This window comes from Halictus rubicundus, chromosome 7 (assembly GCF_050948215.1).
Source record: "Halictus rubicundus isolate RS-2024b chromosome 7, iyHalRubi1_principal, whole genome shotgun sequence".
In the NCBI taxonomy this organism is placed as follows: Eukaryota; Metazoa; Arthropoda; class Insecta; order Hymenoptera; family Halictidae; genus Halictus; species Halictus rubicundus.
The window spans coordinates 14,553,207-14,576,611 of record NC_135155.1 but is presented as its reverse complement, the minus strand read 5'-3'; the positions used below and the strand labels follow the sequence as shown (position 1 = coordinate 14,576,611).

At 42.1% G+C, this 23,405-nt stretch overlaps 1 protein-coding gene and 1 long non-coding RNA gene across 3 annotated transcripts in view; one reads left to right on the top strand and one right to left on the bottom strand.

The window, feature by feature from the left end:
• The window catches only part of LOC143355660 (uncharacterized), a 250,921-nt gene that overhangs the window by 34,780 nt on the left and 192,736 nt on the right, over nt 1-23,405 (bottom strand). The gene's annotated exons all lie outside the window — the stretch shown is intronic.
• Nucleotides 2,206-23,405, top strand: part of LOC143355604 (ankyrin repeat and BTB/POZ domain-containing protein 2) — a 35,954-nt gene continuing 14,754 nt past the window's right edge. The window contains exons 1-2 of one of the 2 annotated variants that reach the window (XM_076790573.1): nt 2,206-2,687; nt 12,256-12,472. In XM_076790573.1, coding sequence (XP_076646688.1) covers nt 12,270-12,472 — 203 coding nt within the window. In that variant the 5' untranslated portion in view covers nt 2,206-2,687; nt 12,256-12,269. The remainder of the gene's footprint in view (nt 2,688-12,255; nt 12,473-23,405) is intronic. The other variant, XM_076790574.1, reaches the window with a different exon arrangement.

Genomic DNA, 23,405 nt, shown 5'->3' with positions numbered 1-23,405 from the left:
ATCTGCGACATTGGAATGAAAGAGAAACACAAAATTGTTTGCTTGAGATTGGATGCTGCAAAGCACGGCAATATTTGAAACGCAGTTTGGTAGGTATATAACGATGTTTAGTAATTATACATAACTTCAAGAAGAAGAATTACTTCAAGAGGAATTTGGTATCTTTGTTTCGTATAAATATTAATAATATTGATAAAAATGAAAGTGAAAGAAGAGAGAGCATGCGAGAAATTCGAAATGCTAGGAATATTATCTAAAAAAATGTTTTTAAACTACTTCTATGTACATATTTATATAGTTCTTAATGTATTATATAGAATATTAGATTTTAATCTAATGACAGAACTTAACAATATACTTTATTGAAGTTTAAACAGGTATGATTTAAATCAATCTCTAATGACTCACAATTATCTTAAGACTGAATGCAATCATTCTGTAAATATTTAAAGCTTTGTCTAATAAATATCCTCAAAATGAACTAAATACATTTTATTTATCAGAATTGAAATACATGTAATCGGTGTTCTTCAAAGGATAGAATTAAATACGCATGCGCTCTTGCACGAATTATTTGTCTTCGAATTTTCATCTCTACTATGTTCTGTGTCTTCAATATTGCAACTGGGTTCATAAATTAATGTGCTCAGGAAGAATCTCCGTGCAACCTGTTCCCCGAGTAAACGCACTTACAATTTCTATTGTATCAAATCTTTCAATCTTATCTTGTGTATTGATTTACACGCGTTCATAGAAGAGCTTCCAGTAAATCATGAACGTGTCAAAATTCAGTGAAACTTCTTTTTACATTGCTTTTTATCTATTCAAATTATATGAGCAAGTTTCACTTGCTCTAAACTCGCTTACACAAATGCAAATTTACGCCTACACTGAAAGTGTCTTTTAATTTAGAAGGTTTCGAAATTTTACGTAGACCCCGGTTTGTTGACTTTTTATGCAAACAAACACCTGGATTGACAAAATGATAAGCAAACTGCACGTCGTGTGTATTTGTGATATGAAAAATTGTCCGAAAAGCGAGTCAAAATCTTACGTAAATTGGAACAAAATTTCGGTTTTATTTGGAACTTGAGGAGGTATCTTAATATATATTATATTAAATTATATTAATATGTTAGATTGAATGATTTCATTGATTTGTGCAATAAGTAGTGTTGCTTATGGATTGTCGTAGATAGAACTATTTAAATTTGAAGCTTGTTGGGATACTAGAGATTTCATACATCAATTGTTCAAATAATCAAGGTTGTTCCAGAATTAAACTGTTACTTTTTATTTAGTCCTAACTAAAATCTATCCAAGCCTGCCATTTAGTAGGTAGTTCGAGTATGAATGGTCATTATTAGATTTATTTATGACACGACCTGAAATTCCCAACATCACAGACCAGGTAAACGAGTAAAGCTATCACCCGTCTGCTATCACCAGAGAGGAAATGAAAATGCTTACGCCCGGGATTTTAGTGTCCCCGGTATAGTGCTGCACCCTAGTCTAATTTTTAGCCTGGACCAGAATCTGCATCATCTTTTTAGCCTGGACCAGAACCTGCATCATCTTACCACAAACTAGGTATAGGAGTAGACCAATCACATGGGGTTTCATGTCTCACGATCTGAAATACCGACATCGTTAACAACAACTACATTTCTTACGCCCTCTACGCTGACGAACGATAAATGTTGCAACTAGATCCACGAGAAGCTTAGACCATACACCTATAATAAATGGAAGGACCTCCGACCGAAGGAATACCAATTTTAGGTAAAAAATATCAATTTTAAGAAAAGGAACTTTTAAAAAGTTCAGAAGCAAATTTCAATTAGAAATCCAGGAAAAAAGGTGACGATGTTCATTGAATGACAAGTTAATCCGAAACAAAAACTGTGATTTTCGGTTAGTAATTCAAAGGAGCTTACCAAGAAGCCGTGAGACAAAAAAATACAATTGGGTGATTGGTCTACTCCTATACCTCGTCTGTGCGTGTACCTCGCCTGTGCCTATAGCTCGTCTGTGATAAAAATTCCTGATTTTTTACCGTCGATAATAGTTACAATCTCGACGAAGTTCTGCAAATGGCGTTCAGATGGTGCCAAGACCGTTTTCCACGGGTTCGTCCCTCGCTCAACAGGTTCTTTTTTTTGTGGACTGGACCGAAAGTGGTTCTGCTGGGATGCTGCACAAACGCGGCGCCTGTGTTGCCAGTAATTGACAGCTGCCGAAAAGCGGCGACTCGTTGTATACGTGTGCGCGGATATTTCGTCCTCGTAACGAAACACGGCCGATACGGTTCGTGCCGTAAATTTTAAAACAAGTCCGCGGAGAGAGAGCCTGAATAACCGTTTTCGTATTTGCTATCGGGTATCATCGGTCCCCGATGCATTATGTATTTGCGCCAACCTGGTCGTCCGCGGGCCGCCGTTTAAAACGACCCACAGTGTGTTTACAGTTTCGTGAGACGTGTTCTGGTGCGCTTTTCACCGCGGTCATGTAATACTTTCGTCCGTCGAGCCTCTTCGCGCAAAACGAGTGTGTCCACCAGGATGCGAACGCGACATACGATCGGAAAGTGAAGTTTCTGTTAAAAAATTTGGTCGTGGGTTCTATGGGGACCGTCATGCCGAGGATCCACATATGTTTGGCCCTACCAGCACGTTGAAGATTCCTCGGTAAGTCACGTATCGAGTCCCCATATCATTCCGAATCTTTAAAGTTCACATCTCGATGCGTTCGTGCTGTATACAAGTTGGTATAATATGGAAATACATGTACACGAAGGTAACAATCTCCGAAGTCTAAGAATTTTTCTCTGGCTAGACTTTGGTTAAATAATTCGTGAATTATCCACATATCATTTAGAATCTTTAGACTGCAGAACCTTTGTGGTATGTATAAGTTGGCAAACCTTAAGAAAACGTGTATATGAAGGTAACAATCTCTTAAGTCCAAGAATTTTTCTCTCTTTCAGGTTAAATAATTCATGAAAATGAGCATTTGCCACAAGACATCTTTCAATTGACGTAAGAGATCTTTCTTTTGTCCAAACGTTGGTAAAATAATTCAGGAAAATAAGAATTTGATACCGGAAACCTTAAGAGGTTTTTCTTTCCTTCAGATTTTCGTAAAATAGTTGTGGCCCTCGGAAGACACCTGAAGCGCCTTCATAATAGCTGTCCGCTACACGTGAAAGGATCGAAGGAGTATAACAATGTCGAGATTTTCACCTAGTTGAAATTATTAAAGGAGGAATGACAATTTAATTTGGCTCTATTTGATTTGCTTTTCATTTTGCTCAAGGTCGACAGACTAGAAATAACATAAAGTTAGCGAGTTTCGTGACATGCAACGTAGGACAAACGATCAGGATGTTCGGGTGTGTTAGAAAGTTCGCGGACTCTAGCTTCGAACAAACGGCGGGAACCGGTTTTCCCGAAAAACCGATTTTTCTCGGTGCGCCCGCGGGCGACGTTCCGGACGGGTTCGAACATGTTCGAGCCCGGTGAGGAGGACAGAGCCGTCGTGAACGATAACGTGGATCCGTTGAGGAACGATTTGGGCCTCTTTTCAGAGGATCTACAGCTAACCGGTTGCCGCGTAGGCTGCCGTAGTCTCGTTTGATAGATCGTGGATCCTCCTTCTCGGACTTTCGCCCGATCGGTGACGTACCAGACATTGATATAGCGTCGTGCAGATTTCATTTCCGGTATGAGCATACCTGATTTATTCGTGGGTAACGAACCAGGATTTTATTCGAGGCATCGTGCGTTATGAAAGAAATGAGTAAAATAAATCAAATGAATGAATGGCTACCGTTATTTGAATAATTAATTTTATCTGTTCGAACTGATTACATGACGAGCGACAACAAATGTTTGTCGACAGTCCAGAGATCTAGAGCATGTCGTGGTGATAATATAGGAAGTGCACCTGTGAGTAGAACCGGTTGACGAGGGATCTGTGTATGAACGACTAAAAAGATATTCCCTCTTCAAATTTCATTAGATTTAATTCATTTAATGTGTGCTACTTAATTTATCAACTTTATTTGCTTTAGTAGCGTTCTAGGCTCCTTAGAACACGTTAGGGCAAGGAGTCCCTTCACTATGCTTAAATATTAATACCTAGGCTGTTAGCGACCACATTCTTATATACAGTCTAATTACTATATTTTTAGGTAAATATACATACAAATTCGTTTGATATCGTAATAGTCTAGAATTCTAGAATTAAAAATAGGATACATACGTAACAATTGTATTTTATAGTGAGAGCATACAGCTTTGAGAAAATGTGGTTATATTTACAGTAGCAATCACATCAGCTGTCCAGGTTACGCAACAAGTTCGACCATAGCCCTAATCGGTATGAATGTGCGTGCCACCTGTTCCAAAACGTACGAAAAGAGAAAAAATAACAAAACGGTGTCAGGAAGCGGTGTCCCGTAATAAAAAGTGTCGCGAAAAGTCGCGTATCTCGGGACGTGTCTTCGACCACCGGGTACATAAATCGAAACCGGTAGCCATATTCGGGGGACGCAGGGAAATCATGCGAATATGTTACATGCAAGATACCGAATCGTACTTATTCGCGAAGATTATTCGTGTGATCGTAAATACGGTGGCCGATACACTATCGTAAACCTAGCCAGCCTCGTTACGGGAATGCTTATATGCCGCGTGCGCGCTTATTAAATCGTCGGCTGTTTACTTGCACGAGCCGCTTGTCTCGCCGATCTTCCGACCCGTAACGATCTCGTAAATCGTGCCGACCTACGGCCAATAGGGCACCGTTTACACGCGTCTTCTCGTCCATTTTTCTGTGGGGCAAATCCGGGATACATAAACATTGGGCGGGGCTAACAGTTCGAAATCTTCATTCCTAAACAATCGATCGAATGGAGTCTTGCACCTGACGGTATGGTTTAGCCGGAGTTGCCAGATCAAGACTTGCTCCCCCACCCTAATTTCCCCTTCTACCGCGCTCCCGTCGCGGCCGGTCACGTGACGCGTTTCGTCTCTGTCGTGCATACAGGGTAACTTCTTTCCCCTCAAGGCAGCTGATATATGTATAGTCACTTCGCAATACTATTCGGACACCCTAAAAAATCTAAAAAAATTCTGATATACGTACCAAGGTCTCTATTTTAAAATAGTGTAATCGTTGGAACGTCAAATGTTTAATAACGGGGAAAAAATGTATATTGGAAAGAAAGAAATTCTGGATATAAACGACCCAGGTTGAAGACGGAGAGTTAAATAAATAATAACTTTTTTAATACTGGACCATAAGACCTGAATTTTTTGTAGAAGTTAGACCAATTAGTTTATTACACGACGTGAAAAAGAAATTTGGAAAAATTTCAATTGATCGAAGTTGCAGAGAAAATAGTAACAGTTGTCTTTTACAACTTTTTGATGTGGGGACCTACATTCAAAATTTGAGAATATGTTTTCTACATCTGTGTCAGTTATATACATCTTGAAAATTTGCTCAAAATATGTGTTCGACTTAATTTTGGATCCACTGTATACGTATCTGTTCTTTTCTCTTTTGGACTATGTTATTTCAAAAATGTGTGAAAAAAGAGTTGGAACGAAAGGGGAGGAGGGAGGAAGATGAATGAAAGTGCGGACGGATTAATATAGACCAAGAAACTTTTTAAAAATATAGTTACAATTTATATAAAATAGAAGGGTTCATCTCCAGATCGTTGAATTTTGCACAACTTTGTAAAACGGTACTTTCAGCCCCACCCTATACTAACTTGTCCATCGTACTTCAGATGCCCTGGCATCCTGAACTCCCAGCACTATGATTTATTTTACGATTACAGTGATTAGAATTTCCTTGGTCGTTTATAATTTTCTAGAGGAAATTGAAACTGTATAGCGTAAACGTAGCTCATCAGGAAACAAGTTGCTTAAAAATAAGTATCTACTAACAAACTGCTATACATTCGAATGAGCACAATGATATTGTTATTGATGAAAATGATAAAATATTTAGAAAATAAGTGAGATGACCGACTACCGACCTGTTCTTGTATACTTGCACAGAAGAACCGGTGAAAAATAAGCATAAATAAGTAGAAAGAAAAATAATTCTATGGAGCTAGGATTGCATATTAAACCAGTGTGCGCTGGATCCTGCGCGGCATTGAATCCCCGGTACATACACCATACGCTTGTGCTATGGTATGGTATGGCATGGCGTACGGCTGTGCGTCCGCCCCGCGGCCACCGCATTCCAACGGCTGCCCAAACCGAAACCTATATCGTGTATTCCCGTCTTTCTCTTCTCTCTCGAGTCACTCTCTTTCTCTCATGATGTCCTCTCCGCGCTATACCTCCTTCTTCCTATCTTCCTCCGCGTTGTCTTACTCCGTACCTCCTCCCCCGACCTCTTTCTAACCCCCACCAGATGTCCTCTTAGGCCGTCGTCACAAGAGCGTTAACTCTTTCAGGGGTACGGAGGCCACCACGAAATGTTTATAGTCCCGTAAACATTCGAATGCTCGAGCTAGTTTCGAAGGACACCTCCAAGTTCACAGAACTTGAAAGCGCCTCGAGGTATTTCGTGTACGTACCGAGTTTTGCAAACTGTTCCGAGCATTGCCAGTGACGTCTTTCAGGTTCTTTTACACCCCCTCCACGTGTCCTCCTGAGCCTCTGGCGATTCATTTGTTTGTAAACTTACAGTAAATGTAACGTCAATTCGTTCGATTATTTGTCAACATCTTTTGTTACCATTTGCTTCTCGCGGGGTAATCAATTTTTGGATTGCCTCGAGAATAACGACTTTTCCAAATTGCTTCGCCGAGATGCATTCCATAATGCTTACGCAACAATTCCGGAAAACGAACTCCGACTCCTCTCATCCCTTAGGGTTAGTCATCCAACTGGACGACGAACTTGTGACGCATCGCTGTGGTAATTTGTGCTTCCTCTTCTTTCAATATCCAATGATCTCATAAAAAGTGTCCGTATCATAGAACTTCATTACAAACTGTATAAATCAGCAACATCAAAAACAATTTCTTTCGCAAAATATAAATTGAAAAGTTAAATTTACCACACCCATTTCGACAATTTTCTAACAGTCTTCCCGAAAGCATCACGAAACCGAACGTCCATTCTTCGTTCACCGCTGCGTCAATTTACACTTTCAAAATAAAAATGTATTAAAAAAAAAATAAACGTTGAATACTAAAGCTTTAAAATTATTCATACGTTTCACGTACCCACGTGAGAGTTTTTGTACAGCTTCATTAAAAATCGTTCTTTAATCAAGCTTCAGTAAAAAACAACGAAATCGGGCCTCGCGAAAATAAGTGCATACAAAAAAGCCTGAAAGCCAATGCATCCCGAGTGCAAGGGGTTAATTAGTCCGCGCAGTGGGTCGGTGCAATTTAGTACGCAGCCGCGTGTCAATCCGGGATGATTCTTCGCGCACTTTTGCTTCTATTTTGGCCATTCTCGTTTCGTTAAGGGGCCCCGGGCCCTCTTCCCGTCAGACATTGTAGCAGTCCGTGGACGACGCGGGACGGATCGCGTTACTCCCTTTGACGAAGAGGGGGGTGGGGCCCATCCGTGCAATTACTCCGGCTCGCAGCCAAAGTGCTTCCTTAAGCGTGCATATCAAGAACAGCTTGGGCCCCCTTCGCGCCCCCGTTTCTTCATAAAGTGAAAGCACGCGCAATGCCGGCTGCCCTTTCGCAGAATTTTCATCCACGCGATGCTCTCTTCGCGGCTATGCACGGCGTTCCCCGGAATCCGCTGTGTATTTTTGACCATTCCAGGACGGTTTTTACGATTCCCCTAACTGTTTCCCCCCTTTCTTCTGCAGCCTCGAAAACCTCCCCGACTGTTCCCACGGTTGTTCGAATCACTGGAAAGCTCTAAGCGGCTTTAGGAAACTCTGCCGAGCTCTAAGAAACTTCCAGGAGCTCTAGGCAACTCCATGAAGCTGTTGGAAGTTCTACGGTGCACTCGGAAGCTCTATGAAGAAACTAGGGAGTTTCAGGAACACAAACAAATTGCAAGGGCTCTGGAAAGCTGAATGAAGCTCTATGAAAGTTTAGGGTGCTCTGTGAAGCTGTATGGGACTCCAGGAAGCTCTATGGGACCCTAGGGAGCTCTCTGGAACTCTAGGGAGATCTAGAAAGTTTTGGGGAAAGTTCTAGGAGCCTCTATGAAACTTTAGAAAGCTTTCGAAAACTCTAGGGAGCTGTAGGAATCTTTAGGAAGTTCCTCTGGGGCTATAGGAAGGTCTAAGAAACTTTTGGAAGTTCTAGGGGGCTCTAGGAAGCTCTAAGAGGAAATACTAAGGTGCTCTAGAAAGCTCGAACGAACTCTAGAATGATCTAAGAAACATATTTCTAAGGAGCTGTCACACCTCCGTTGATTTTTTCAACTCTAATGCACCCCTGGTGCATTTGCCCAAACGCTTCCCAAGGTCAATTGCCCAAAGTTTAATGATGATATAATAATGATCACACAGAGCATAGAACAGTTTGTAAATTAGTTTTACTAGAATTTATAGAGCTAATAATTTATCGAGTTTACGAAACGAAGCGCATATAACGGTGAGAATTGTTCAGCATGACAAGCGGCAACGCGAAAATTGTTGGCGAATCCGTCGAACGCCCACGCGATCGAATAAAATATAATTCGCATGATTGACTAAACGAGCACTCCGGGCTCCCTCCTCTCGCTGAATTATGCGCTCGCTTATACCATTCCTCAGAGGGTTAATCGAAGTGCACTACCAAGTACTGCTATCCACTTATGCAACCGGCTACCGCGCCCACTCGTGTTTACTCCTGTGCATCGATGCGCTTGTGCGATTCGCGATCGTGAACTGAAGATGATCCCCATGTGAACTTAGAAAGCCATTCAATGATCATCGTGAAATTCATATTATTAACATTTTGTCTACCTTCTGTTACATGCAGGCTGCAATCGATGCAACGTGATCGTTCGAGCGGATTTTTAATGGAATATTTAGAAGTTGTGTGTCTCACTTTTGCGTTACTTACATTTGATTATCGATTACAAATGATTATCGATTAGGAGCATTACTTTTCTAGAGGCAAACAACTATTCAATGGAAATCAATAAAATGCAAAGGATGCTAGATGCTTTTTTTGCTTTCGTTAGCGCAAGTTAATATCACCACACTGTATATATTTTTTATCAGTTAAGAATACAGTCTTGGCGAATACAATATTTCTATATGAAATTCTATGCGCTGCAGTTCAAATTCAGAATCTTTGAGGTGAACAATTTTGTTGGTCCAGTTAATACATTTTTTATCGACCGAAAGTAGCGTATCGAATGCAACGTCTTCGACGAAACCTCGGGAAAAGTAACGCAATAAAAATCGCTCTTCCACGTGTCCCAGTGTCCCTCGCTATCATCGAACGGCATCGTTTAACTTCTCAACATTTCAGACGAAGGCTCGAAGTCCTACTTCGGGATTCGCTTCACGTTTCACTTCGCGCTCCTTTTATTTCCAGATCCGTTCCCAGTTCAGCCTTCCACTTCTCTCGATTACAAAATGGCCGGGCCTTTTATAGACTAATAAGACTTCCACCGATTTCATCTGAAGGATAATTGCCCGGCCAGTCGCCATCTTCCCCTAACACTTTCGAATTTTATTTCGCCCGTTACACCGCACAAGATTACTATCAAAATCGAGCTAAAAATACTTTACCAACACCGTCTCACACAATCTCCCTTACAATCCAAACAAATCTTTTTGTACACATGCTCGTGAAGAATTATGCTTAACGCTAGAACCACCGAACACCACTCATTGTGACATTATTGTAGAAATTATTTTTATAATTTCAATGTTACTCTTAATGATTTTTTTATGGGACCTTTAGCAACACATTCGTGACATTTTTCTGATTAAAATGACACCAAACACGATACGGTTTGGATCGGATTTACGCGTTTAATCCAAGATATTGTAGAACCTCGATTATCCGAACCGATATGTCGCGCTCGCTTCATGTTCTTTTTTCTCAGTAACCGTTCGATCGATCGAGCTGCAATTTTATGTATCCGTGCTACTCAGGGTGACAAAGTGTTTTAGCCAGAGAGTTTTTCAAAATTCAGCCTACAGCCGGATTGGCAGCGTCATCTATATCTCACCCGCTTGACACAAACACTGTGACATTCTGTAATGAAACTACGTATACAATTAGTCAACTTGGAAATGACATAGTCGCATCCATTGAACATGATTCCACAAATCCCTTTATCCAAACGTGCAATATTATTAAAATTGCGAAAGAGCCGCCAGCATTGAAAATTATTAGACAGATGCCTTTCTCCAAGCCCACAATGTTATTAAAATTGCAAAACATCTTAACATATCGAACGAAAAGAAAAGAAATATTTTTAGGAACCTTTCGAAGCAACATTCCAAACATTGAAAGTAACAAATGGAAGTCTGCAGAGGAGGAACAAGGCGAAACCGCGATGGTAACGGAGTGCGCCCGCAACATCGTCCCTTTAATTTTCTCATTTCGCCCCCTTCGGGCCCCCCGTTCCTCGTGTCAGCCGTCCCTGGAGGCGAACCGCTCTATAACTGGTTTTCAATCAGTTGCTGGCAAGCGTGCAGACCCCGATCACCTAGATGACGGACTTTCAGCGATAATTACTGTCGGTGCTCGCTGGTCCGTGCGCGAACGCGAATAAATTCGTGCCGCTGCTACCACGCGTCACTATTTCAGAAAAACGGCACGAATCATCTGCGCCCAGAAGTCTGTGTCAGCGAAGATCGAGGACGCCGCGCGTGTTCCTCCACTTTGTTGGCGAGGATTGAGACACGCTCGATCCGTTCAACGATCCCGGTTCGATCGACTTTTTTTCTCTCTCGAGGAGGAGGAGGATCGAGAAGCTGTTCCGCTTATATAGACCGTGTTATCACGTGTTTTTCTTCTCTAGTTCGTTTTTTCTCACTCTACGGCGCGCAAAGTCCACGCAAATGATCGACTAGTTTTCTCGTTCTACAATTCGCAATTCGACCGCGATTTATTATACCACGAGACGCCCTTTTTTCTTCTTTTTGCATTTTGCTTCCCGTAGAAACCTCTCGAACGTTTCTCGTTTGCGTGAGAGCATTTTCTCTTTTAGAAAGACCGCGTGTTTCGGCGAACAGATCGGGGAAATTGATCCGAGATAATTAGATTGCGGATCTTTATGCAAAAAATCGTACGGATTGATCGCAAGACATAGAAACGAAATAAAAATTGATTTGCCTCTTCAGTGGTTTTATTAATTTTGTAATCTTTTTATCGTTTGAAATTACGCCGGAAATTAAATCCGAAGTGTAGTTATTATTTCAAAGAGCGACACGCAGACAAATTTTCTTCGCACGATGTACGAAATTGCGATTGTTACGCAGATGTGACTTAGACTGATTAATTTCTGAATCGCCAAAACAGAATATAGACTGTTGTATGGTAATACTGTGTGTACAATGGCAGCTCGGTTTCGTATGAATGAAAGCAAAGGCTAAAGAAATTCGTGCGTACAATGTTCCCCCCGAAGAAATCGTGACGATTGGGAAAATCTTTGAAGGAAAGTAATTGCTCGCGAGAACTTTCTCGGGGCTCGAAGGTCATTAACGAGCGGCTGGATGATTCCGAGAGTAATTAGCGGCGCGATAGGATCGCACCTCCGAGCAGGAAACAATTATTTGTCTATTTATTCGTGGAGCGTTCGTTTGTGTCGCACGGATGGCGTTAATTATTCTTGGAAACCAGCCGGCAACAACGGAGCGAACAGAGTGAACATAGTCTCCTCGAGGGGGGAAAAAAATGTCACGACACGTGTCTGTTCAACTGGCTTCTTTTTTTCGCCAAGATTCACTCGAACTTTCTCCGGTGAGACCACGGCGCAGCATCATGCTTTCGAAGATCGCTTATGAACTAGTTGAACAGAACATTTTCATCTTCCGGTCTTCGCAATAATTGTTTTGCGATTTCCTGCGGTATTCGTCAGAATAATTGCACAATTTTGTCATTCGTTATTTGCAATTTTCTTGTTAAAGATTTGCTATTGAAATTTACAAGAACGATTTGCATAATCATCAAACTCGACACTTTATGACGCACGTCTAGCGAATATAAGATAACAAGAACAATTCTGAAATCACCGAGCACTTACTCTATGTTCAGCAAAATCAGCATTTGACTGACAAAATGGCGTCTGTAATTTGCAGGTCATCGATCGTCAATGAACGTCGAGCGGCCCACGATGGACGGTTGCGGTCAGCAGCCGTTGTTCTTGACCGGAACTTCTGGTTCTGCTGGGATTTCCGGCCCCCAGCAGCAATCGGTACAATCCGGGGCTCCCCAAGAGCATTATGGGGGTCCTCTCAGCCTCAGCATCTGCATATCCGATTCCGGACACGAGATACTGCGACCGAAACCGCGCCGGTGAGTGTTACTTTGCCATTTTTCTTCTTCATTCTCTTCTTCTTCTTCTTCGTCTTCTTCTTCTTCTTCTTCTTTCGTTTCCCCTTTTTCTGCTCCTTTTTCTTCGTTTCTTCGGCGAGTCGAGGCCTCGATCCTCGTGTGTTGTAATCGATATCGATCTTAACGAAGATCTGATTAATGGTCGCGTTCGACGGTGATCCGCTAGATCCGATAAGGATCGATTAAAGCCCGGCCTGTGTGGATCCTCGTCCTCGGCCTCCTCTTGCTGAAGAAGAGGAACGTTGACCCTCGACACGAAACTAGATATGTGTCCTTTCGATTATGGCGACACTGGTTGATGTACAGGCTGTCTTGTTTAACCATTGCATCGTCAACGTGTTTTTGAAAATGTTTATTAACAAGGGTCGGTCGGTTTGTGCACAGCTACGTGCTATATTTGTATCGATCATTTTAATGAAATAGTAAAGTGACGATTAGACTGCGGATTTGATGCATTTATAGCGATTTTAGAAGAATGTAAAAATGTATTTTATCCAAATGTACAAAATTTGTATCAAAATTATTAAGAAAATTCTTGAAATAAAGCAACTCGATTGGAACAAGTTTGGCACGAATTTCTATTCCAAGCCAGTTTGTTGCAACCGAAGTGGACCACAACATTTTTTATTCTGCATAAAGATCCGCATTCTACTAATAAATCTATTTACAAGACATCTGTTCAACACGAAAGACAAAGTGCAGTAAATGTACAAGATCCAATAGCTTTCACTCGTAGAACCAACAACATAAAATAAAAATAGAATGATTAGGCACGTCCCCGAACAAGGATACATACTGCCTCGAACGTTGTAGTTTTATTAGAATCACGGTGTACAACGTCGACCAGAGTGATTGACAAGGCAGTCAGGACTTTCCAGGTCGAGGACTTTGTTTCTCCTCTCGATCCTGTTCATGTTCGCCTGATCAGTATTCCGACGTGTGAGCCTGTCGTGTGCGCACTCGGTGATTCGTACGTGAAACTCGGCTCGTCATGTGTGTTATCAGTATGTACGACACCGGGTTATCATCGATTAAGAGTGATAGATCGCTCATCTTATTCCTCTAGATTCTGATCTTAATTGCAAACAGTTAACACAATCAGCGGTGGATCAGTAACAATCTAGTAAAATTTGTCTCGGGAAACTTATTCACTGACACTGTACACTCGAGTTCTATCACTAGATCTAGATCTCTAGATCTCTATTGCAAAATAAACATTTTTTGCGTTAGTTGTTAGGAACAGAAACCTGGTAATAATTTATTGATTTTTACGCTAAATGTACTCAGTATTAAAAAGTGACTGGTATTTATTGAGCTATAGACATTTCAAGATTGAGTTAATTTCCCAATTTTAATATTGTAGGCTTGGATAAAGAGATTTGTTTAATAATTTTTTCAATTTCCCAAAACATCTTGGGTTAAAATACTCGTTACCCTTCGTAGTACAGTCACACAAAATTGGATCTCTATCGGTCGAATGGCTACCGCTAAAAAAGAACATGAAGCGTGCGATGCATCATCGGTTCGGTTAATCGAGGTTCCATTCTATTGTGTATTACAGACATAAATTCAATCCAAATTGTATCGCGTTTGGTATCATTTCAAACAGAAAAGTATCCCGAATATGTTCGTAGAAGTCTCATACAAAAGTCATTAAGAACAAGGAAGTTATGTTACAAAATTAGTATTGTCCCGCCGATATTCGTTCAACAAACGCTGTCTTTACAGGCTATAACGAACATTTGGGCCCGAATTTTTCACATTACATCGACACAAACAACACTAACACATCCAACTACAGTAGAAAAAGCTGCAAATCGCAATACACAAATTCCCACAGCTAGGAATAGTTGATAAAACGTGAAAATTCCGTCCCGAGAGAGCCGCGGAGGTTAAGAGATGCAAACGGGTATGTGGACACAAAATCGAAATAATATGACATTACGGAGGGGTTAAGAGTGTGGAAGTTAATTTTGACAGACTCCTTTTGGTGCAGGGGCCCGAAGAATCCCGAAAATCTGGGTCCTTTGGCCATCAGGGCCCGAGGGCCGAATAAATCGCGAACTCGTGCATGGAAACCGTTCGAAGGCGGTAGCACCGGTTCCTTTTCAGCGTCGATGGAATATGGATCGTTGCAACGGTCCCAAATGTTCGGTCCAGGGCCCACGGTGAAATTTATATATTAGCACACACGTATATATCGGAGACTCTGTATACATACACAGAGGGAGAGAGAGAGAGAGAGAGAGAGAGAGAGGAGATGGGTGAACGAACCCCGAGATTTGTGGTGCTATTACGCGAACCCTTAAACTTCACCGCCTATTTGTATGCCGTGAGCAGATTCTTTTCGGTGGGCACATTGGGCAGATATCGAGCGGTGTCGATGGGACCAAATGACGGGCCCAACTGAGGAGTGGGGGCCCGGAGGGGCGGGGGAGGGGTCCGCGCACCAGCGAAAATATATGCTCGTTCGACATCGTTAATCGAATCGCCGGTAATTATGTACATCATAAATTTTAATGATCCTTAATCGGATGGCCAGCCTCGTAATGGCAATCTCCAGAGATCCCGCTAAACATCTGGAATGAAAATAAAAGAAGAAAGTCGGAGAACAACAAGCGAGCTGAATTTGTATGTCGCTCGAGGAAAAGGATTTTTCGGTTTTGTGGAGGTTTGCTTGGTTACTGTTTACTGGGGACGATTACTGGATTCGAGATCTTTATGCAAAATCAAAATTGTCTGGATTGATTACGGGAAATGGGAGTTACAAAATTGATTTATTCTCGTAGGAATTCTAATCCTCATTTTTGCCATAAATGCATAAAATACGCAGTCTGGTCATTGTATTGTTAGAACTAGTTTAAATTGAGGAGTTTGTGTGGGATAAATTAGTAAAAAAAAAAAACGCAGTAAAAAAAGCAAGTTTCGTCTCACCTTTCCGAACATAGCGCCAGTAGATTGCTGAGATTTTTCTGATTAAAACGAGTCCAAACACGACACAAATCGGACTAGTTTTACAGACATGTAAATAACAAAATGGCGGACGAAGCTATTGCAATGTACGAAGTCTACGAAAGTAGTCCGATTCACGCCGAGTTTGTACTCATTTTAATCGGAAGAATCACGACAATCCAATCGTACCACTTTTGAACAGGTAAAACAAAAATGACTGTATTTGTATTTTTTTTTAAATTGCATGTTCATTTTCCGCGACATCTCTTTAAAGTATCGAATCTCGGCCTGGAGGAGGAACGCTAGCCTGTAACGTAAGAATTTAACTTCCGGATCCCAAACCTTGCAAATTTAAGTGACCATTACCGTACCACGTGACAGTTATATTGTTACCGTTCACAACGGATAAGTGACCGTTCAGAGAGCACACCATTCACCGGTAACGTCAAGGAAACCGTTCGATGCCAGTGCTCGCAGCGTGATCACGGTATATATGTATACGGTTAAACGATGCCCGCGGACGTAATTGTTTTACGTAATACAACGCAACGCTTCCGTATAAATAAGTCGCCGGTATACGGTGTGCCGTGGCACGCGCATGCGCGTTCCAAATGAACGGGACCCAAAGCCGAAGCAACACCGCGTCAACCGTAAATCGGTCAGTCAACGAGTTAAACACACGGACGTTGTTGGTTTCCCCTCGATAGCCTCTGATAACCTCTCGCCGACACGGGGCTATTTTACAAACCGTGAATCCTCCTCCTTTAACCGATCGCGTGCCGAGACCCGACCCCGACGGTTCCGTGATTCATCGATGATCTTCGATTACCTGGCGATTTGTCTAGTTCCCTGTTCCCCCACTCCGAGCCCATGCGAGCGCTCCCGCAGCCCCGTCCGATAACTTTTGTGCGTGGGCACATATCTGTACTGTGCACTCAGGGGGTTTGCTTGCGTTTTTGGAATGGAGTGTCGCACATGTTTTCTCGGTGAAATTTTCTGCTCTTTTCGATGGGAAGTGTTGCTTTGTTCTCAGTCTTTTGGTTTTTTACTTTTTTGAATTTATTGGTGTCAGTTATTGCTTCGATTACCTGGCGAGTTGTCTAGTAATTGCACCATACATTTTCACGTCACATTAATATTCGAACCCTTTTGGAAAAGTAACTGAATGTACAAACGTTATGGAAAATTGCGATTTTCTATTGACCAGTTCGGATCCTCGAGGTTCCACTACATCGTGGTTTAAACAAATAAATACGATCCGAATTGTGCCATGTTTAGACTCATATTGATCAGAAAAATATCACGGATACGTTGACAAAAGTTTCACAAAAAGATTATGATAAATAAAGAAGTTACGTCACTGGATTAATACCGCCTCACTGGTACACCGCTGTCAATGATCCGCTATTAATGTTCGCTTACGCACAAAAGAACGATCACGTCCGAAGTAGGTCTGGGAACTTCACCGGAAGCGCAGAACGATCCATACACCGGCGATCCCATCAAAAGAGCCGCAATCAAAATATTTCCCGTGGAATCCGATGATTTTCTCTTTCGATTTCTCCAGCGCAATGGTTCAATCTCGCTCGTAAAATGGAAAATCGGGGAAACGCGTTTCATCGATCTCTCGACTCTCAACACTCTCAACTTACAAGAGCTCGAAAATCTGACCTAAATTCATAATCTCGTCCACGATCTTCAGGGAGACTAATATTCTCACTATTTGGAAATTGCTGAATTCAATTGTTTTACCAAAACAAACAAAATTTTTCTAGAATATTTTGAACACAGGCTGCTTAACCGAAAACTGTGAAAGAATACGTGTTTGCTCTTCAACGATCGGTACAGAACCAAAGGCAAAACAAATTCTTTGCAAATAATTGATTACTTATGGGTACCCCGAATAGCTTCGGAATGAAGACAGACACAACATGAAAAATTTAGAAATATGTAAGACAGAGTTTACGCAACGAACCCGAAGTGCCGAAGCTTTAAAATTGCTAGGATATTTGTTAAGGGTTGAACGAGACAGCGTGCGTGTTCGGAAAATCGAATTTCGCCGCAGAGCAAACGTCCCTGACCTAGCGACGTTAACGGACCGAGTAAAAGCTAGTTAAGATCTTCCGTCGTGTTTGGCGGAAGGGAAGAGGATGAGGAAGGATGCAAAAGGAGGAGAGGCCGTTAACCCAAATATCTCTTGCGGATCTGTGGCCGTAAGGTTACAAACCGGGCGCGAACGCGCTTGTCGTCCTCTCACGCGCGCGTTCCATTATCGCGATCACCCGGTTCCCAGATAACGAGTTCCCTCTTGTTTCCGACTTTCGGATCGCTAATTAAATCGCGCGCGCAAGCGCGCCCGCGGACCCGCGAGCTCGCGCTCCTTTCGCACGATCGAACCGCGCGAATATCATTTCTATTTCGTACCGATCCCAACCGACCGGAAGCGCTCGCTCTTTTCACAGCGCGGAGGAAAGTTCAGTGAAAGAAGAGATCACCGAAACTGACATCGGCCATTTTTTTGCACGGAATAGAAACTCGCCTTTACACTACCGGATGTTTATGCAAAATAGTTGGAACCACTAGTTTATGCGAGGTTTTGTCGTGACGTTCAGTTCATTTGCGGAACTTGTTCCAAATGCATTTTTATGGAGCTTGTTGAAATCATTACTCAACCAGTGAATTCCTAACATTAAAACTTGGATTTTTGGCATTTTCTCGTAAAAATCTACAGGTTTATATGAGAAAGAGTTAAAAATTCTGGGCCGCCAAGGTGAAGTTAAGCCGATATTTTTTAAGTGTCGTATCTCGCTAACCAGTCAACTAATAAAGTTCCATTCGATAAAATTCCTTCTGACAAGAATGTTGATTCTTGTCGTGGATGCCAGCATTTGCATTGAATAAAAAATCTTACGCTCGCTCGTTTAGGCTAGACGGCCAACGTTGATACACGTAATTATGACAATAATTAAACCACCCCGTCACCATTCTCCACGGCATTATGGGGCTCTAGCTCACCGAGCCGAAGCAATTTTGATAGAAAAAGCTTCGTGTTAGATGCGGAAGAAGGAACAGGTTATCCGATGTCGGGAGAAATGCAGAGATCGTGATATTTAACGAGCGAACGTCCCCAGATACTTGTTGGCAGCGGTCAGGTGAACGAACATAATCGGCGTGCGGTTGCGCAAAGTGTAACGTTGCAAAACTACGGATCGTTTCGTGCGCTGGCAAATATTTGCCGAAACAAATGCTTCAAATAGACATATTAAATGCGTTATTCAAAAATTCGTTTCAAATTTCCCGAAACTCTTTTCGAATGCATTTTCTTAGATGCCGCGTTGGAGAAAATATAGAAATACATTCGACGAAATTCAATGCAGCTTCGATGCAAAGACATAAATTCATTTCAACAATACTCCACAGTAGAGTACCCTCACGATTTCAGTCCGAATGAAATAACAAAGTCAGAGATGCATTATATTGACCAGCTTATTGCCTCGAGCGTTAACAATGCAATTTTTATAATTCCAAACTGCACCTTGGAGGGGGGTTGCAAATGCAGTCGAACGTTAGCGCACGTACGAAATCGCAATCTCCACCAGTAAATAGCAAACAGTCGTCGAAGATAGCCGTGGAGAATGTACGGAAGATCGCAAAACACGGGCGCTATCGGCGAAGTTTCTTGCCTGCAGCGTCCATAGCAATGAAGTTCAGGAAGAAACCAGGGTTCTGAGAGTGCCATAACTCTAGAACCTCCTAGAATGCTCGCCGCCACGAAAGTGTCTATGCTCTTGATTAGCTCCGCCTCGTGTGTTCTTCGTGGTTTAACGCGGGAACTACCATCTTCCAGGACAAGCCGCGTAATTAGTTTTATGTGGCATTAGTTGCGTAGCATTAGTCATGCGCGATTAGTTTCGTCGGGAATCCCTCGAAGACGCTCTCGAGAATCCTTTACCGGCTCCTTTTAACGCTCGCGTTTTATCCGCGATGCGATTTATCGATGTTTGAACCATCGATTCGTTGCTTTGTGCCTCGGAAAATCGAAAGGGAACAGCTGTTTGCGCGAAACAACAATTACGCATTTGAATGCCTGCTCGTGTTATCCATTATCAATTTTTTCTTTCGGAATCGGGATGTAGGAATCGTGTACTTTGTTCTGGATCGGTGGAGGATGCTTTTGTTCTTGCTGGATTGTGGAGTTTCACGCAAAATGGTATTTTTCATCGAGTGGGAGAGATAAGAGTTCTAGGTAGATGGTTGCCTATTTCCTCAATAATTCTAGTAAGAAATGACGATACTAATTTTGAGACGAGGCTCTTTTGTTTTTAAATATTTTCCTATGAAACCGTCACTGGTGTATTCGTCACATTTTCCTGATTAAAATGAGTCCAAACACGACGCAATTTCGAGCGTATTTACTCGTTTAATCCACGATTTAGTAGAATCTCTATTATCCGAACCCGTCACCCTCAAACGCTCCTTAGTAGTTGTACAAAATATACTAGGATCATACTTCACGGAACTACACTTTAGCCTTTACAGGGACGGGTATCGTTTAGAATCCTACAACTTCTAAAAGTACATTTTTAAATAACATTGTAACATAACAATTGTTACACTCAAGTTTCATTTTGAAGCAACGCGGACCAGTGTATGAATCGTTGCGTTATTTGGAAAAACCGACAAGGATCTTTGATTTATTTTGAACGTTACAGATAGATTGGAACAGGAAGACGATTCTGCCGTGCCCTAAGCGCAATAGCATAACGTTCTCGCCCCCACAATAAAGAAAGCTTTGGCAAGGAGGAGTTCAAGGCGAGCATTGTCCGTGCTCGCCTGCCGAGACTCCGGTGTCAAGGGCGACACACAGCGCTTCCAGGCCGGGATATTAAATTAATTACCGAACCGTGGCCGCCATCGCGTCCGCTAACGATAACGAGCGTTACAATTTGTTACAACAATCCCCCGGTTGCGTCACGAACTTGCTATCTTGCGAAAGAAACTGTTCCGTCACGCGAGACGATCGGAATCTTCATCCGACGCATCCCGCTTCCTACTTTCGCAAGCCATTTTCAAAATTTCAAACGATTCCTTAATCATTCGTTCAATGAGACCTTTACATTTATCACATTTCTCTGCTTAAAACGAGCCCAAACACGATAGCATTCGAAGCATATTCGATCGTTTAATCCACGATTGTGTGGAACCTCGACTATCCGAACGATCGAAATCTTGATCAAAATAAAAATTCTCCAAGTCAATTATGAGAAATAGAGCTCCCCTTTTAATAATTTCAATAATTCGACAATAATATAGCAACAATATTCCATTCTTCTAATCTCTTCACAGTTTTATATTTAACCTATCCGTTTTTGTCATAAGTCCCTGCAATCCGCAGTCTAGAGAAATCACATTGAATAAATGAAAAAGGAAGAAAAGAAATAAGAAAAAAAAAATATACAAAAAGAAATTTCTCGTCACGTTCCACAGTAGAAATAAAAGAAGCAACAACAAAGTATGCAGCACCCTCGACACGACCATAAAAAGAGAAAAATTATGCATTACCGGGTTAATTTCGCAGCACCCTCGAGATTAAACGTTTCCGTCGACGATATTCTTTCTCGGAAAGGGTCCGGCCATGAATGGTGAACTCTGGGACTACAATCATAAGTCTGTCTGTATGTCTGTTCTCCTCTGTTCCTGCGACAGAAATTCAGGGCGCACGAACGCCCGCCGCGGCTCGGATAAATTTAATTAGCCGTTAATTATCGGGCTGGCAGATGCTGGAGAGAGAGAACGGCCACGTTGTTAGAACCGGAAACGCGTAAATTACCCCCGGCATGTGAATTATCGGGCCTACCAGCCCGAGGTCATAAGTCACCGGACACTTAAGCATACATACAGTCGCCCGCGGAAAGTAAGTCAACGCATTCGCCGACGGTGACGTAAAACTGCGCGTTCTTTTTGCCCGTTGCCTGCCGACAATGGTCCGGCAAAATTGATACGTTCTGCAACACTGTGCTCACTCTATGCAGTTTTGGTTCAAATGACTTTCTATAGAGCCAGTCTCAAATGATTTTTTCTGTCAAATGATTCTGTCTCAAATTATTTTCTATACAGCTTGGTTCAAATGTCTTTTCGTAGATTTTATGTTAAATGCATTTCTTGAAGACTTCACGAATTTTTGTAGACAGTATTTTCAATACATTTTTGCAGACACGAAACTTACTCACTTGCTCGCTTTTTGCTCTCGAAATTTTTTAAACACATTTTGCCAGAGTATATTTCACGTTTATTTTCTGCAGACATTATTTCAAGACGATGTTTCTTATATTAAAACGCACTTTTGCAGACACGATAATGGGAGAAAAATGGCCGCACTATTTTCGGTGCATACCTTAAGGACAATGGCTTGGAACAGCGTGTCGGTCACTCGGATCGCGAAGGGGTGGGAAAAGCGGGGAAAAATCGCGTAGACCGGTTTCCCCGCCTATGAGTAAAATTGCCTATGACTTTCACGCGAATTTATCGTACGTTGTGTGTGTGTGTGTGTGTTCGAACCGAGAACCGCTCGTCGATTCGTGATCAATTAGAACGGTCCCGGGTATCATTCGTATCGGCGCGGATTTTATCGAGCATGGAGAGCTGGTGCTGGTGGTTTTTAAAATCCGTGGAACCGTCGTTTTGAAACGGACAGGTCTTTGGAACCGGCCTGTGGCCTAGTTAATTGTGTCTGGCTTCCGCATTGTGCGCCCTGCACCTTCGCCCGTTAATTACCAGATAGAAAACTCCTGAGAATCCTCCTCTCGCCTTTGTGAGGACCGTGCGCACCGGGAAACGGTGACACTGGCGCTCTCCGTGCGCTTTCCTTTGCTATTTTCTCTCCGAGACACCGTGCAAATTGTGGAGTTTTTTTTTTTCATTGCTTCTTTAATGAACGCTTCAATTACACTGGTTCGACGGACGCGACGCTTGGATTGCGGATGGGAATGCTTCTTGTGTGCGTTTCGGTGGAACTTTGATATTCAAATTGAGGGAATTCTGTGGCGTTATTGTTAGGATAAAGCGGTTGAAATTGTACATATTCAAGACGTACAAATTATTGATTGGATCAGGGATATGCTGGAATTTCGACATTGAAATTTAATAGAATATTCTATTGTGATGCGACCGGTTCAAACCTTAGGACACGGTGTACCTTTGTAACTTCAATTCGATTTAGAATTTTGCAAATTGTTCATAATCAAGACGTACAAATTGTTGGATTAGATCAAGGATACGTTGGCAAATAATTAAACGTCAAATGAATATCAATTCTTCATGCTATTTCTAAAAGACACAGTAAAATATCTAAAATAATTTTCAATAATTTCAAATGATTATGTGTTATCTTATTTCAAACGAAATATGCTATCTGCGAGTTCGCTTTAAAAGGCAAAGTTCAAGGAAGTTATCGTCCAAGGTACTGGCAAAAGTCCGAGAAACCGTGATCGTCACGGAGCCCCGGTTAGGGCGACGACGTTCATGCTCTGTTCATAGGAAGTAGGATGGCCGCCGGAAGTTCCTCCCCCGAATAAACCGCGATTATTATACTGGTGGGGCGAGAGTGTACAGGCACAGTTCGTTCGCGGCTCTCCCGTTTCCTGGCCGGGCCGGTGAAAAGAGCATAACAGTTTACGGAGTGACAGCCGCCACTTAACTCGATCCTGTCTGTTCCCTACGAACAAGGAAACGCGTGTGACACAAGCTCGATTCGCGAGTCAAAGTGAAACGTCCCCTGTGACATCCTTCCTCTGCACGCGACATCCTTGACTCTTTATTATTCATCTTGACCTTGTGATTTAACAGAATAGTCCTGTGAACACTTATGGAGCACCGTCTTCATTCTAATTTTCTTTGAACGTCGTCTGTGTCGTTTTTACTGATATCCTTAGTTCCTTGGACT